The 17,695-nt window shown below is 36.6% G+C and overlaps 1 protein-coding gene across 5 annotated transcripts in view; it reads left to right on the top strand.

Annotated features, from left to right (window-relative positions):
* CDKAL1 (CDKAL1 threonylcarbamoyladenosine tRNA methylthiotransferase) overlaps positions 1 to 17,695 on the top strand; it is a 364,081-nt gene that overhangs the window by 230,073 nt on the left and 116,313 nt on the right. For all 5 annotated transcript variants that reach the window (XM_090136868.1, XM_031610103.2, XM_090136867.1 and 2 more), the window contains one exon: positions 15,060 to 15,205. In XM_090136868.1, the coding sequence (XP_089992994.1) occupies positions 15,060 to 15,205 (146 nt within the window). The remainder of the gene's footprint in view (positions 1 to 15,059; positions 15,206 to 17,695) is intronic.

Genomic DNA, 17,695 nt, shown 5'->3' with positions numbered 1-17,695 from the left:
AAGAAAATTATTTATACGTTAGACATTTATTGATTGAGTCAGTCTGGAACCCTGTATATAGTGCATTTTATTTTAAGTAGTAGCTTAAAAAAATTATGGTCTGCAAGTAAATTTATAGAATTGCATTAATAGGGTTAAGCCATTTGCCTGACACAGCAAGTTATCTAGATAATAAGATATTCAAATCATATTGGAATGATAATATTGCTGAGGTCCCTGACCTATGGAGCTTCATTATAGTGATGCTCAGCTTCGGAACATGTCTACTGTTTTCAAGAACTGAAGCAAATGTCATTAGCAGGCAATGGATTCTTGGATTAAAGTTGTCTTCCTGGTACATCTCAGATGAATGTTTCCAGAAACACAGTAAGCAGGCCTTGCACAACAATATCTTCATATTCCTATGTCAGATGCTATTCTGAGTGTATGGAGAGCTTCCATGATTAAAAAATGGAAATTTAGGTATGTGTTGCGTAAGAAAAATGTGTAACAAAGTAGTTCCACCAGATCCAAAACAACAATGTGAACAATGATGTGAATTTGAAAGAGTACTGTGTATGTGAGGCACAAAGTGAGCTTGGTCTCAAACATTGGCTGGTTTGGTTGGATTCTGTCACAAAACAAAGGTTGCTGTTTAAAGTAAATTTTGTGGCCTTATGTGTCAGTTGGATCCAGATAAAATAGCTGTTGTCTGTGCTGCTTTTCTTATGACGTTACAGAATTAAAAGTTTGCATTTAGATCTTCTTAAAAACACTGTCTTTGGCATCTTTTAACAGAATGCTGTAGCTACTTCCTCTTCTTCAGTAATAGCAATACTGCACTTTTCCCTTTTGAAGCAAGGAATCTTATCTTGGTAGAAATAAACTGTTTTTCACTTCACAAGCTAAAGAATGCAATCTTCAGAAAACTCCCAAGAGACTTCTTGTCTCTTCTTTTATTCTTTAGCTTAACACGCACTTCAGTTAGATAGAGCCTTATAACTAAAACCTTAGAAAGTTCTTTGGTTGTGCAGCTTTGCATTCTTCGAAAAGCTTCTTATGCAAAAGCAAGCAAGGCTTCTATTAATTTTCACTGTCTTTGTTTTCATTTTAACTCCTGTTATAAAAAGTGTATTTTGGTATAGACTGCTGCTTTTGTCCCTGCTGCACAAGTTGTGAGTGCTCCCAGAGGGATTTTCTTTTCTTGTTTCCAGCAACTGATGAAAACAACTGCTCTCCCCAGCTAAGGAGGGGCACTGCATTCATCTTAATTTTGATAAAAGCTGAGCAAGGTAGAAGGCATGTTACATAGGTCACTGTGAAAGTAATACCTCCTATTTATTTTGATGGAAGTAATGACAGGTACAGTAACACTGTTTGATAGAGAAAATTCTCAGCTGGAAAACACTAATCACCACCATTAGCTATGCATTTTTGCCTGCCTTGGACAAGAGCCTGCGTGCTGCACTCATAACAATCTGCACCAGCAGAGGTGACCTGTTGTCACACCACCACTGCCTCACTGTGCTCACATCCACTGTCGGGTTTCTATCAACATTCAACAAGTGTTGATGAATGTCAATGGGTGTCATGTGTTCTGCATGGATTAATTCAACTGTACCCCTTTGCTTCATACACACTTCCATGTCAGGTGCCGTTTTGTCAGGCTGCCCCTCTGCTGCCATCTGTCACAGGGCTACAGAATATGACAGAATATTGTCAGGAAGATTCAACCTCTGCTGCCATACCACCATCTGCCTCTGATATGGTGGGCCAACGTAATAAAATAGGAGGCATTACTTTCAGAGAAACCCTGATACATTCCCTCAGTCAGTAGTTGTCTCACCATAAGCATTTCACTGGTCTGTGAATTCTTTGATTTATTGTCTGTAATCTTTGGTTTTCTCATTTTTCTACAATGATCTTACTTATATTTTGGAAAGGACTCTAATCTCTTTCAAAATGGATCTAAGGGGACTCAGAAAGACCTACTGAAAATGTACATTTTTGACATTGCTTTGCAGAATGTCCACTGTGTGTACAGTACACATCTGCTGTTGCTTGTCCTCTTAAGCTACATTCAGTTTCCAGTCTATACGTTGTTTTTGAAGAATGTTTTAATCGTGTTTATGTTTTCATGTATGTCCAAGAATTCTGGAGCTTGTAATTGGGTGAAATAATTCTGATAATTTGTCAACTTGAATTTGTAAAAGTCATTTTCCCTTCTGTTTTTCTGTCCACTCCCCTTTTCTGAGCTTGTATCTATGAAAGATCACTCTGGAATGTTGGGCAGTCTCCTGTATACATTTTTACCAGACAAAATAAACCTTTTATGGGGAAGGTGCTTTTAAGTTTCCAGTTGAGGAAAGAGTAAGACTATGATTTATTTAAAAAACAAAAGAATTAAATGAGAAGTTCATTAGCCTTCATGTCAGTTGATTGGGATAAAACCCAGATGTAGCACTGTTATCTCCTAAGAAAGCCATCAGGCTATTTTATGGGTTGTAAACATCTTCCATTAACTGTTTTAAAAAGGTGCTGCATTTGATTTAGTTTGTTTTGTTAGATAGCATGTTGCTAACTAGGTAGTGCTTGGCTTTCTGAAAAAGAAAATTATGTGGGAAAATGTACTTATTGTATATGTCCAACAAAAGGGAAAAAGTTCTTCCAGACCCATGCATCTTCTTTAGAAATTAGAAATTTGCAGCATTTGCACACAACTGTACATATGCAACTGTTTCTCAAGAGTTTATTTCACTTTATTAAAGAACATGTGTGGTAAGTGGCATAGAGCAGCAGCAGTCATGTAAAAGCATAAATTAATTGTAAGATCTGGGCTGAGCTTCCCTAGAGATGCAGCCTAACATCAACAATTTTGCTTCACTTGCAATTTGTGCCAAATTTATTGAATCTTACCTACCAGTGAGATGTTTTTCCAACTTTGTCTCTATTATTCTTGTAACCTCCAAAACTAAGAAAGTTTCTATGGCATTTGTTTTGTCCAATAACATTCTGAATCTGAAGTGTTTTAAAAATACCAATTTTCAAAGACTTTCTATTCGTTTTTAAATGTCAATTTGTAATGTTGCATGAATTCCATTGTCATTAGAACTGCTTTTTTTTTCTTTTCTTTTTTTACTTGAATGTCAATGTTAAGACATTGCACATATAGCTTTTTCCCTTCTATTTTCCTTCAAATATCCATGGATTTTAATCTCAGATAATTGAAAACATCAGGTCACTCACTTAATTGTGTGCTTGGAATTCAAACTCTTTGCTAGAGTTCCTGTGCCTTTCCCTTGTCTGGATGGGAGGAGATGGTAAATAAAAAGAACAGAGATGTGTAGATGAATTCAGAGTTGTAGATGGCGTAGCTGCAATAGAAACAAAAAGTTGTCATAAAACAATGGCAATGATAATGTGCTCAGTGAATAAGGAAGTTTTTCTGTGAACAAAAGGCCTGATAATGTGATAAAAGACTAAAAATTAAAAACGTATCACTTCATATGCAGCTGAAGCATAAGTTGCACTTACTATTTTAGTACCTTAAAAATAGAAGTGTGGGGAGATATTTAGAGTATGGTATTTTGGCTGACCTTGCCTCACATCTTGGTCCTTTGAAAAATGCCCTGCTTATATTGTTTATATTGTGAACCTAGATTTGGGGAACCTCAGCTACACATAAAGAGGTGTCTAGGCAGCTATCAAGAAAATATTTGTATCCTCTGACTAAAATCATGGGATTTTTTCCATACTATATTTTATTTTCTATAGGTGTTGGGAATAGCATGCTCCTTCACCAAAAGATTCTTAGTTTGCTTTTTGATAAGCTGCCTAGTAAGCTATTTAGAGATGGAAATTTATTTGCAGGTGTCAAAAAGTGATTATGAGCTCTTCATTTCCCACCACCACGCCAAAAAAGAAAATTATTGGAATGACAAGATGTTTGCCATTATATCATGAAAATCATTACTGTACTTGTGAAGGTATGTTTTGATGCCAGTTAGTACTTTTAGGTTTCAATTCAGTAAATATGGTGGTAATGGCTCCTTCTATACTTAAACATATGCATAGCATTGACAGTTTTGGGATGAGCATCAATCACATATTTTCCAGTTGGAATTTGTTGTATGCAAAGAAAAAAATTTTTGGAACTTTGCAGTTTTTTTTTTTACGATTGTGCAAAATATTAAGAACTTTTTGATAGAATGCATAGTGAGTAGAATCATCAGAAAAAGAGCCTTGATTATTTGAGTTGAACTTATTGGGTGCTGTTTTGTTCAGCTGCATTTGATGTTTGTGTTTATATTAAGAAGCAGCAGAACAAGAAATTTAAGAATGTGGTAGAGAAGTTGTATCTACTTTATATGCATTTTTAGTCTTTACTTCAAAATCTATTCCCCTTAACTAAACTTCTGCCCCTATGTATATATGGTCCAGAGCTCCTTAAATGGTGAGTGCATTGATTCGAATCCCTCTTTTCCTGCTGAGGGATTGGAGCACATTTATTGCATTGCTTAGGTTTCCTCTGAAATGATTTCAGTTTGCACACCCAAAAATCACTCTGTAGACTGAACGATCACCCAAAAATCACTTCCTGTAGACTGGGAAGGAGTTGTTGGGTATTTCACTTCAGCATTTCGCAGCTGCTTTGAACCATAGTATTAATGCAAATACAACCAATGACTTCTGTGTGACTTCTCTTGGTACCTTGCAGGGTTATTTTCTATGTTTAAAACAAATGAAAGGAACTGAGACCCCAGCATTGTTTCTTTTGCCTGTGGTTCTAAGGCAGAGAGAAGGAATTTGGTGGAGTTTGCAATTGAGCTGCTGAGGGCATGCTTGATTTTCTTTTTGTGGCGTGCCAAAGGAGACAGGGTTTTGTTTCCCAGAGTGCTTTCTCAGACTTAGCCATCTGATTGATGTAGGTGTCATGAAGCATACAGCTTTCTTGTTTTAAGTTTGGTCTCAAGCCAAGATTTTGAGATTTGCTCTTTGTTCCAATGCTTGCCCTCACCTCATGTGCTGATGGCGCTTGAAAATTTTAGTAAATTGCCATGACTTTTGGATAGGGAAGCATGTCTTAGCTTGGAAGAGTTTTCAAATGGTCGTATTAGGAACTACTTTATAATTCCTGCAAATCCTGTAATGAGTACACAGGTGTGGAGTTACCCTTTGTGTACTGTAAGCCATGTGTATTTGCACAGGGCTACTGCTGAAGTACACAGACTGCCAGATGGAGATGTTATCATTCTCTTGTATCAGTGCATACCAAAACTGGTGTAAGGTTGTACAGCCCACTTCAAAAATAACCTCCGGGCATTTATTCCACAATCATGTTATGGAGTTACTAACACTCTGCTGAGACAGTGTTTTATGTCCACTTACAGTGATGGATGAAGCAAGAGGGTTGGGGAAAATCCCTTAAAACAGTAGTATTAGATAAAAGGTGAATAGGAATTAGTTTGTAAAGTCAAGCTGGTTGAAATTAAGTAATGTTTGTGGAGTAGTGCTAGAGATGGATTTTTGTCTTCATTTTTCCTTTTTTTTTTTTTTTTTAATATATAATTCCTGATTCAGTATCTGAGATTCTGGTTATATTAGGAGGGAATGTGGATCATCCAGATTGAGAGGGCAGAGACTTGCATCTCAGCCTTTTCTTACTTCCCTTGCAGATTTAACGCCATCTCTGCTTCCAGATTTGTCTATGATTTTACTACAGTGCTTTCTGTGAGTGATGGGATGCTTCCAAATCTGCATAAAGGAGGCACTTCACACCTGCCATTCCCATAAGTGCTTAATTTCACATAATGAGATGAGTAGTCTTCTTTGTCACCTGTCAAAATGAGTCTATCTCAAAGTATACCATATGCCATCTGTGGACTTTATCTCCATTATTAATTCAGAACGATTTAGTGATACGCCAGCCATTGAGATGGAGTCTGCATGGTGGCAGCGTCTTCAAATGCTTAAGGAATACCAAGTGTGCCACGAGTAGCAACAGTCTTTCTTTGCTCTTTTGCTTTGATTTTTCGTGTCAGCTCAGTGTTTATGTTCCTTAACCTCACTGAAGCTGATACCATGCAGCTGGCTTCCCCAAATGTGCCCTGACACAGCACGTAGATACGTACTACAGTAAAATTACTGAATCCTTTTTCTTTTTTTCCATATTGTTCTTGATTTTTCTCCAGCGTTTTGTGTAAGCTGAAGTTTTCAAAAAGCTGAAGTGTAAGCTGATCTGAAACGCATTTTTGAAAGGAAACAATATACAGACATTCTTCAGCAAATAAAAGGGCATCGTGATTTCAGGAATTACATATAGGGCATGTATTTGCCTTGTTTCTAGTATTTTTGTTATTTTCATAGATTGTTGCCTTTGAAGGCACCAATTAAAATATATTGATTTGACTAGAAAAAATGAAAGCTGTGGCATACATTTAAATAAATGAATAGTTGAGTCTCTGACGTCTTATTGCCATGCGTTTTGTAGTGTTTTGTGGTTGGTGGACCGTGCAACCGTCCCTTGCTGTAATTACATGGTTGTCTATGTGTAAACTGTGTTTGTCTTGCTGGCACTAAAACTGGAAGAAATCTAAGCTATTAAGGGAAGGGGGAGCAGAGTGGTTGCATCTGGACTTCTGAGGAAGGAGGGGGAAAAAAGCTGTCTTATGGCTTCCTTTGTTATATTGATAAATGCTTATTTGTCTCACGGAGGCTGTGTGTACATCTTTGTTTAATTTGTGTATTCCAGATTGTTCTTTATCACTGGGGTTTCCAAATATAGCTTATTTCCTTGAAATTACTTCCTAAAACCCAGTGTAATGTAACTGTTTCAGTGATGAATTCACCTCAAAATTAATGTTTCTGAAAATGTGAGATTAGGAAAGGAATGAATGATCTCTGCTGTATTTTGAATTAAGTTGTACCATTTTGTCTAATCTAAAGTTTTAAGATCTCAGGCTCAGCAGCTACTAATGGAAATAAATGAGTGGTGATGTGTTTGTTGTAATCTGGTATAATGATTTGGCTTAATAAATGTCAAACAAGAACCTACCTTAATCTTGTTGAAGTTTTTATGTTGTATTTGTAAATCTTGAGTGCTCTTAAAATCTTCATGAAATATTGTATTGGGAACTTTGATAAACAGTAAAAGTTTGCTTTAAGATAGTGTAGAAAGGAGCATTTGTGGTAGTGGAAATGAAACTGCTCTTCATAACATTACTGGAAAGAAATGTTTTGAAAAACATGGCAGAAAGAACTGCTTTACTTATGCAAGATTCACTTCATCAAAACTGGTTATTTTATGCATGCTGCTAATGCTTTGCTGGATCTAATGATTTGTGCATAAAACTTCATGTTGGTGAAAGGGGTTAACATTAAATAGCACTTTGCTTGACCAGTTAATGCTGTGAATATTAGCTGTACATTAAGTAAGATTTGTTCATATAAATGTTTATCTTTCTTTCTAGATAGCATAAAAATGAAAGAACATTGAAATGCAGGCAGATCCTCTCTGTTTTGTGTTGAGTGTCAGGTTGTCTGTCAATTACTTGTAATGTCACTTCATAGTAGACCTTTGGAGCTGAGTTTTATTTCAGGTGGATTACCAGCAGAAAATCAAAATCACCATTAACGGAGCTGTTTGTTCAAAGACCAGATATGATGCGTATGGAATGAGAATTGTAGCTGTCACCGTACATTTTAGGGCATTGGGGTAGAAGCTGATGCCAAAAATATAGCTCACAGCAAAATGTGCCATCTTCTCTGAGTATTTGTGCTTACGTTGAAAACCAAATACGATCTTCCTTTCCTAGTTATTTGTATTATAATAAGTGATGATCTACCAACTATGCTCTGTTCCATAAGCTTCTGTTTTGTTCAAATGAACAACCAACCCCCTTTGTTGTCTTTGATAGTTGTCAACTCGCTGTGCTCTGCAACATCATCTGCACGATTATCAGCAAGACTGCCTGCTTTATTAGGCTTTGGCATTTGTTTTAAAAAGTTTGATGAGGAAAAGGAGGAAAAGAAAAATGAGGAAATGTATTCTAGAAACTTGGAATAAAACTGCACGAGACTGTTGGTTTTGTGTTTTTGTGCTATTCTGAATTGAGGAAATTATAAAACCTCTTCTACCCAGTCTCTGAATTTGATTAATTTAGTCATGTTAAATGAGGAGGAAATTCAGAAGAACTTAAATTCTGCAATATCAATCTTGCCATTATGGTTTTGAATGTTTGATACTATTTTTGTCATGAAACTTAAACCAATTAGTTTGGTATCTTGAGAAGAAAGAAGCTGATAGTAGTTGCCTAGAATTTCAAGTTTTGTTTATAGTCTTCCATTACTTTTTTTTCACTGTAGCCTAATAAAGCAGGTACTTTTTGAGGTATTGTACATGATCTTTTTAAATCAAGGGAAACAACAGGGAAGCTTCCTGGCACTGATGTGTCTCAGTGCAGTGCAGTTACGATGTGGTGTACCATCCATTTTGTGACTTCCTTCTGAACAGAAACCATCAATTCTTTTGTCTGACAAGGTAGTGATCCGTGTCTCTGATCCAGGTTTCTGAAGACAAAAAGTTAGAGCAGTAGTCCTATTTGCCTATTGTACGTGTGTGCCTTTATTTACATTTTAACTCTTTGTCAAGGTTTTGTTAGCATAGCATATGATTGAGACGGAAAGTGATTTCATGCAGCACTGTGCTATTGCAGTAGGTGATCTATTGTTAGGGAACTTCTTTGTGTGTTTCTAATGTATATTGCAAAGAGGAATATTAATTTACCTCGGGAAGAAAATATTTCATTAGTGTAGTGCTTAATGATGAGGAATTAGAGAGCCCCTTGGAGAAAATGAGAAAGGTATGTATTTTCTTGCAGATCAGAATTAATCATTTCACAAGAAATTAACGTTAACTGTTTGGTCGGCTGGTTATAAGTCATTAAGCCATTGCCCCAGCAATTAATCAAATGTACATTTTACCTTAAAGTGAATCAGTTTACTGAAGCTGGACAGACAGCACTCTGAAGCTACAGCAAGTCTCTCTGTGATTGCAGCAAAGGCTTTAAGAATTGCCATCTTTTTAAGGACAGAGCTGTTTATTTACTGCTTGTTTCCAACACGCACCTCGCATCAGTTCAGGTGGGAACTGAAGGTCCTCAATACTTTGAAGAAATCAGTGTCATAATGTTAATGGCCATGTCTGACTTGATCAGCTGCATTTTGGAGAAGCAAGTATGGAAACTGTAGTGTTGTACTTGGGCTCACAGTACGAGAGAAGCCAAGTAATAATCAGCCTTATGTAAAGCAGAAAAAATGCCTTCATTTAACCCGATGCCAATTTGCTTATCATTAAGTATTTCGGGAGCCTAGGTTCAGATGTCTGTACTGAGAATTACTGTTTTTATCAGATAAATACATAAATGGTCCTCTTCAAATAGGTTCTTTCTTTTCAGCAGACCTTGACGGGAGTGTTGGTCTGTGAAATACAGTATTGCTTAATGTTATTGTCTGGATGTCACTTTTTTACAAGAACTTCTCTTAGCCTGTCCTCATTTTTAATAGAGGAAGATATGACAAATTTTTGAAGGGATGTGGTTTGGCTTGGTCTGGTTTTTAAGATATTAGGCTTAATAATCACAGGGGGGAAATTGCTTAACTAGCTAGGATTGTCTGTTTTGTGAGATGAGAAGCAGCAGAAAAATCCTACAGCTAGAGGAACAGCTGGTAGCAGATAGGGCAGAGCAAATGGCTCTCACTAATACTTCTATCAGCATGTCATGGCTCGAAGCCTAGTTTGTATCTGTTTCTGAGAGTGGCTTAAGCTGATACCCATCCTTTGTTTGGTAATGTTGTCAGCATTTTTCCTGCATGGCAAAATAAATTTTTGGTCTTTGTCTTGCAACCCCAAAATTTGACGTTAAGGTTCAAGTTACATCAGTTGGAGCTGTGTGAAGCAGTAGTCCTTTATCCTTGCAGGCCATTCAGGACAGGTGTGTATGTCATGTCATTACCTGGGACAGAGGTTGCCACTCAGCTTGTCCAGCATCCAGCTTCCTTATGTCCCTTCATTACAGAGGGGAGGCATTGAATTCCAAACAGCATCCTTGGGGAGGCATGTCATATATCCTATATCTTGGATTTTCACAATCCCACTACTTGGGGGTCAAAAGGGAAGCATGAGGGGCTTCCTGTTCAGATTTTAACAAAACCATTGCAGGCTGTCCATTCTCAGTGTCGTCATGGCCATGCTTCCATCACTAGATCACATCTGTTCTTGGATTCCACTATAGAGGATTTATGAAGTGGACCACAGTCACTTGATTTTTGGCCAGGCTGTGCTGGGGGTAGCACCACTGGGCTTCTGGATGACAAGTGCCAGCAGAGAGCCCTCACCACACATCTCACACTAACATCTGCCACAAGGGAAGGAAGTTTTGAGGGAGTGCCATTTAGTCACATTTCCATATGGACAAGCGTTTCACTGGACTTTGCGTTTGGCAGAGGACAGAATTTTTTTTCTAGAAAGCATTTGCTCATACCACTGTAACTTGAACATGAGGAAGAATTCAAACACCTGACTTGGGGGAAAGATACATGTAGATGCATGGATATTGATATTTATTGGTTCTGATTCTCTGTGGTTCTGTGTGGTGTCATTACAAACACCAGAAATGACTTTTTGGTTAGACAGTTAAGTTCTTATATTGTAGATGCTGGGATGAAATATAATGACTGGATAAAAACCATTCTGGCCTTGTGTTCAGATGTACTCCAGCTGCTAAGAACTGGAAAAAAATTATTTCCTACATCATCAGTATCCCACAGGATCTCTCACACACATTGTTAGATTCCAAATCTAGGCAATGTCAGCTTAAAGTAAATTGCAAATTTTTTTTTTTTTTTTTTTTTTTTCCTATAAGAAATGTCTTCATGTAGGTACCAGTAGATTCCATTGGGGGGAGGGGTGGGGAGAGGTGCAAGGCAATCAGCTGTTTCAGTCATGAAAAAAGACGGAAATTTTCTTTCACAGTCTTATGATTTCAAAAAGTCTTTCCTTTATTATTTCCAGATGGAAATAAAATTAAATATTGCATTTTTTCCTACCAGCTGAAGTATGTAATTATATCTGAAAACACTTTATTTGAAAAATGTGTATGTGTAACAGCAGGAAACAGATGTTAAGTGTAGAATGTTGAGATACTGTAAAGTGCAATTATACGTGATGTCCTTCAAGCTCTCCCTGGGATATTAACTAATGGTTTTATTAAGTGATGAAATCTAGTATTCTGTGTATAATCTGTGATGCAGGAAAATCTGTCAGGATTCACTAAGTATGACTGTCCAACACATCATGGTATTCAATCATACTCTGTTGTAAACTACTTCAGTGTAATTTTAGGTGTAGGAAGGATAAATGCTAAGACTAGAATGATCTTACCTTACAACTTTGGGGTACAATGTTTCATTTATAACTGAGTGCTTAAGAAATTTGGAAGACTGGTTTATTCAGAGGTCTCAAACTGTTCATTCTGAGCCTCTGGTTGCAACTGATAGGTTATGAGACAAGCACTAGTGGTACTTAGAAAGCAAATGAGAAGTGCACAGTGTTTCATCAGGTATTTCTGTCCTTTGTCCAGTTTGCACACTGCTGAATCTGCCAATATATTATATTAATAATATATTAATAGTTATGCTCTTGGAAAACCAGTGTATCAGTGGAGCCTTTAATTCAGCTCTATTCCTGAAAATACAGGAACACGCTCAATAGAACATCATTGCTTAAAGTAATTATAGTATATTTTGTGTAGCTGTAGGTGCAGTAGGAAGACATTTACAATCTTCTGTTGTGTAGAAAAAACTTTGTGATCCAGAATGTGCTTAAAACCTGTGGCCACAGTGACTAAACTATATGAGAGCTCCTGGATATGTAACATGTATTATACATGCATTTCTGATACATAGGAAAAGGAATGCTCCTTCTAAATAATGCGTTTTCTTTGATCATAAGGAACCGATGTGCATCTTTCTAAAACAAAACAATGCAGTAGAATTGTCAAGAAATTTCACTTAGTGCACAAGTGACCATCCTGGTAGTTTTACCTTTAGGATTTTTATGTTTTTGATGCATACGGGGTCTTGGAGTTACTGTTGAAATTTTCTGTTATTAATGCTGGACATTTTGTGGCCTGGACACTAATACAGAACCAAGTGAAATGATTGTCAATGAGAGCAGTTTTAATCCTACAGGATATATACAGCAGTGATTGCAAGACTTGATTTTTACAGGAAGTGTTGCTTGAAGTTCCCTCTTCATTAAGCTAGATCAAATGTGAGAAAATTGGGTTGTGCGAGTTGTTGTAAGACAAGCAGCTAGAGGGTTGGGGTCATCCCCCAACCTGTCCTCTGGATAAGAGAACACCCTTTCATTTTCAGGATTTTTTCTTCACTTTTCATATTTTGCAGCAAAATTTTTCATTTTTCTAAGGCAAAGAAGAGAGGAAGAACATGAATTGAGACACTTCTTTAAAAAAAAAAACAGAGAAAAATTCCTCATTTCTGGCTTTAAAAAGCAACAAAATGAAATGTGTAGTAAGGCAAGGTAGTTTCTTATTCTTTACTATTCAGTGTCTATAACATAGGTAAATCCAAGTTATTTATGCTCTTTTACTTCCTGCTGTCCTACACAGTGTTGCTAGTTTTGCAGCAACATAAAAGCTGCTACTATTGTAGAAAAAAAAAAAAGCAATCTGTGTTTTAAGGTTAAAAAAAGAAAATTAAAAATGTGTTGTTTAGTATGAATGCAGAGGAACAAGAAGAAAAAAAACAAATTCTACGTTTTTTGAGCATAATATTCCCAAATCTTGTTTGGGATAGATATCCACTGCTTTCCTATCAAATGATCCTCAGCCTTACAAAAGCTGAGATCAAATAATGCTTTTGTAGCTAGAAATCCTAAGAAGTAGTTGATGATTTTCAAAGAGAATTCATGAAGTGAATCATGTGAGAGAGAGGCTGTTGCTCAGAAGATGCCAAATTTGAGAGGAGAAAGAATTAATTCTACGTTGTAGAGTTACTTTTTTTCAGATTCAGAAACATATTATGAAATTCTCATTGTTTTCTTGCATCTTGAATGTGTTTTTGAAGCTCAAGTGAAGTGTTTTGAATTAAGAGTGAAGCAGTAGTGGTGTGATATATGACTCGATTCCAGTTCTTCTGCTATTTCTGATGTTTCAGATACGCACTACCGATAAGCAAAAACATCACAGTTGACTTGTAGAAAGCTTTTTATTAACTTCTACAGAATTTTCTAAAGCTTAAATAAGCCAAAAGAAAAGTTTCTCATTTTGTGATATGATTTTACAGAATTTGTTCTGTGCTGTTTTACTTGAACAATGTATTCTAGCTGAATGTCTAATATGAAGGAGAAAAGCAAATGGTTCATTCAAATTGGATGCGTAAAATTGGTGTGGATGCGCGGTGGCCTGTTCTTCTCCTGTGGCTTCCACTGAGAGCCAGCTGCACACACATTGCTCTGCATCAAATCATGCACCCTCCACTACTGATACAAGTTTTACTTCAATATTTAGTTTACGTATCCGGGTTATAGTAGGCATTCCATTGAATAATGCAGTCGCTTCTCATAAGCGCATCTGTAACAGGATCTTAAGCAGAAACCCTCAAAGCAGCTTTCTGAAAGTGATTTGAGAGGTTTTAGGTTTTGTACGTGTGTTTGTCAAATGAAAGGCATGTGTTGTGAGAATAGTTGTTGTTTATGTTCTAAAAATCAGTGCTTTTAGGAGGAAGGTACCCGAAGGAGAAAAGGCACAAGGTGCTTAGCTTCTCTTTGAACAATTTAGGCCAACCTTATATCAATACTGAAGAAAAGTCTAGGTGCATGGTAGTATTGCTGATTAATGACCTGGAAAGAATTTGTAAATACTTGCAACTTAACAACTAAACCCAGAGGCAGTATCTGTTATCAAACAGAACATCTGTGCAGTCAGAGAAAGGAGAAATGGTCTGGCTGGAGTATACTGAACACACATGGCATGGGAGCAGGCAGTGCAGCACCCTGCATACTTACTGTGCAGGAGGAAAGTGAAAACCTTCAGTGAAAGCTTGCTTCTTTGTTGTATGCGTAATAATGTGGGGATTTTTTTGTCCAAGTGTACTTGTTTTTCTGCAGGGTAAAGTTTAACAGGCTGTATTTTTACAGCTGTCTAGATGCAGCTCTATCTCAGTATTTAGAATATTTAAACTTTCTTGCTAGATTTGATGTCCTTAAAGTTGTATATAGTAAAAATGAAAGAAAGATTACTGCAGTGTTCTGTTTCCCATGTAATGTTCCATCACCATGCCAGCTGTCTGTCTGGTGTTAGGTTTGGTTTTGAGGTTTGTTGGCATATTCCTTTACCTTTAATTTGTTTTGTATTTGACTTTTTGTACATGATGTATCATATCCTCTGCCTCTCTTCGAGCCATTCCTTTGCTTTTAGCAGCCCCCTGATGAGTTCTATCCTTTCTATACCCAAGTGCTTTTAATTCCCTCATCTGTAATAGCACAGGTAAGAGATTTCAGACTAGTTTTGGAGCAGACTTGCAAACAATTAGATGTACTTCAGTTAGCAAATTGCCAGTTCTAAGAGTACTCCAATTAGAGACATTCAGGTATTGGTATATGAGAACTCTTGATTCTGACGAGAAAGCAGCTGAATCTTGCAATCTTCTGAAATTGAAAACAGCCCCTGTCTGAAAGCACGGGGGCTATTATTTAGCAATAATTTTCTTCTAAAGTTTTCTCCTAAATGAATAACCAGTACTACTTAGGGAGTGTCAGGCCTATCTCAAAGGAAATACAACCCCATGGCTTTCTTCTTTCTTTTAAAACAAAACTGCTTCCATATGTTTTCACCTGTCCCTACTCTCTCCAGCTGGGCCATTGCAAAACTTAGTGTTGTTTAGGTTGCAGAAGTATTACTGCTGGTATTTACCTTGTATGAGTGTAAAGGTTTATATATTGGTTTCAGAATGCTTGAAAGCTATTTTTTTTTTTTCCTATCTTTTTGAATAACTGTTAGGAAATGGCAAAGATTCTCAATCATCCGAGAGTGTATGCTTTTCTGCACATACCAGTCCAGTCAGCCTCTGACAGTGTGCTCATGGACATGAAAAGAGAATACTGCGTGGCAGACTTCAGACAAGTAGTGGATTTCCTTAAAGAAAAGTAAGTCCATTAATATTTCAGGCAAATAAGTGTAGTTTGGGGCTGTTGTGTTTTAGTAGCTGTTGCTGGGTTTGTTTGTTTGGTTTTTTGCTTTATTTTTTGCAGCATCAGGAACATGTGGCTGAAAACAGTTACTTGCAACTTCTTTACTGAGGTATGAAAAGGAATGAGCTTCTTTAAGCTTCAGAGTCTTTGATTGTTATGTGGTTTGCTCCTTTGCTTAAAAATCTTAAATCTCTACACGGCATGCTTTTAATTTGTCAATCTTTTCCAAATAATACATTCTTAGATTTTTTTTTTTTAAATTATTCTTCAAGTACTACATATAGACTGCTTGAAGTTAAAATTATTGAAGTCCTATTTAATGTGGCTTTTAAGCATTGTCTGCTTTGTATATTGGAGATAATTCAACTCCAGCCAATATGAATTAGTATTTTTTGTTTTTAAATAAATATTTTACATCCTTTGGCTGGTGTACATTTACATCAATATAGTATTAATTTCATCTTGCTTGTGGAATTGATGATTTATGGGATGATTTAAAACTTATCTTCCTTAAGAACAATTATCTTAAAGAAATAAGTATGTGTAATAATGTACTTATGCCAACTTGAAGACAAGAGTTACATTTGCCTGTGAGAGTCTTATGACCTCTTTTGGTTACTGTCTTTCAGTCTTAGTTTGTGCGTGTTTATTTTAACTATTTAAGGGGGGAGTTGTACCTTTGAATCTAAAATTGCATTAAAGTTCTTGTATGTAACATAATTGTTTTTTTCATAATCATATTTATAATCAATTTTTCGTGATCACTGAAAAATCTAGCAGTCTAGATATGTGAAGAGCTGCATGGGAATTGTTGTTTGCTTTTCTTTCTAACATATCACAATGGAACAGTGCATTTTGCAAACTCTGTGTAATTTATAGGATGTTTCTGTACATTTATATGAATATAGATATGATGTTTCCTGTACATCATCCTCCATCCCTGGAGGTGTTAAAGGCCAGGCTGGATGAGGCCCTGGGCAATCTAATCTAGTACTTGATATAGTAGGCTGGCATCCCTGCCTGTGGCAGTGGGTTGGAACTTGATAATGCTTGAGGTCCCTTCCAACCCAAACCATTCTGTGGTTTGGGATGAGTAACTGAAATGGAGCTGCTTATGAAAATATGGGTTCACTATTCATTATCTTTATATATTTATTGACCATTAATTTCCCACTCTAAATAATGCACGTGATTCTTCATACTAATTTTTCATGTTGGTCAATTTTCTTTTTAATTAACATCTGTATTGTATTCCCACGCATTGCAAGTGAGAAGCCTGTCAGTTTATGTCTTAGTTGACTTGCAGGAGATTCATTATTCTCTTCAGTAGTTCGGACATTGGCAGCTATTATTGTAACAGCAGCTGGATTTTCGATAACCTATTATAGCTGGCACGTCTCAGGGCATATGGGAATTCATTATATCATTCTGCACTTGCACACAGAAAACGGTGAATTACTTATTATCCAAATTTAAAACAGCTGGTCATTGAATATAAAGAAATGTATGACATGTCTTTTTCCACAGGTTTTTTTTTGTAGTAAACTTTACAAGGAAAAAATAATTGTTTTGATGTCTTATTTTTTTGAATAATAATAAACTTTATTTATCCTGCTCATTAGGAAACTACCAGATTATCTAGTAGTTCCTGTTAGGAAACAGACTCTGAATACTAGAATGGAAAATTTCTTTGTGGCAGATGGTGATAGGATGAGGAACTTACGGAAGAAGGAGAAAATGTTTTGCATATTTGAACATCCACACATCTGGCAAACAAATAGTTTTTTATTTTTTTGTGTGTGTGTTTAAGAGCATAGTGTCTTCATTTGTGGTCTCCTCCTATGGCAGCAGCCAGCTGCCTTACGTTCCATATAGATATTCCCCTAAGGATCTCAGCACAAAGATGGCCAGGACTTAACATTGCTGCAGACAGCTCCAGAGCCTACAGCCAAAATAGCTAACATTAAATCTGTGTTTGTACTACTTTAATCGCCAAAAGGGATTATTTCCATCTTCAATTTGTCAAAAATAAAAAATAGAAGTGGAACAACCTGTATCTCCTTTCCCTATTCCCAAGGTCATAAATTCATCTTAGAAATAGCCTACACAAAATGTACAGGGTCTTATCAGTAGACTCCAAATGGCACCTTCGTTTCTAAAATGTGACATCTACCCTGATAATATCTTCCCTTAAACCTCTATTAAACCAATAATTCTGCAGGCTGACCTGCTGAAGAAGTAAGGCCACACCCTGAGGAATAAGATGGTTATCAGTTAAGTGCTCAATAACTTGATTTCAGATATCAAAGGAAATAAACATGAAATATAGCTACTAAAAATGAAGGAAAAAAAGGAAACAGATGAACCATATAATCTCTTTGGTTTTTGAACCTCAAAGACTTTAGGGACTCCTGAATCTTTCTTTTCTCCATCAGCCTAAGAACC

The sequence above is a fragment of the Phasianus colchicus genome, chromosome 3 (assembly GCF_987193195.1).
Source record: "Phasianus colchicus chromosome 3, bPhaCol1.hap1.1, whole genome shotgun sequence".
Lineage (NCBI taxonomy): Eukaryota > Metazoa > Chordata > Aves > Galliformes > Phasianidae > Phasianus > Phasianus colchicus.
This window is presented reverse-complemented; position numbering and strand designations above follow the sequence as displayed.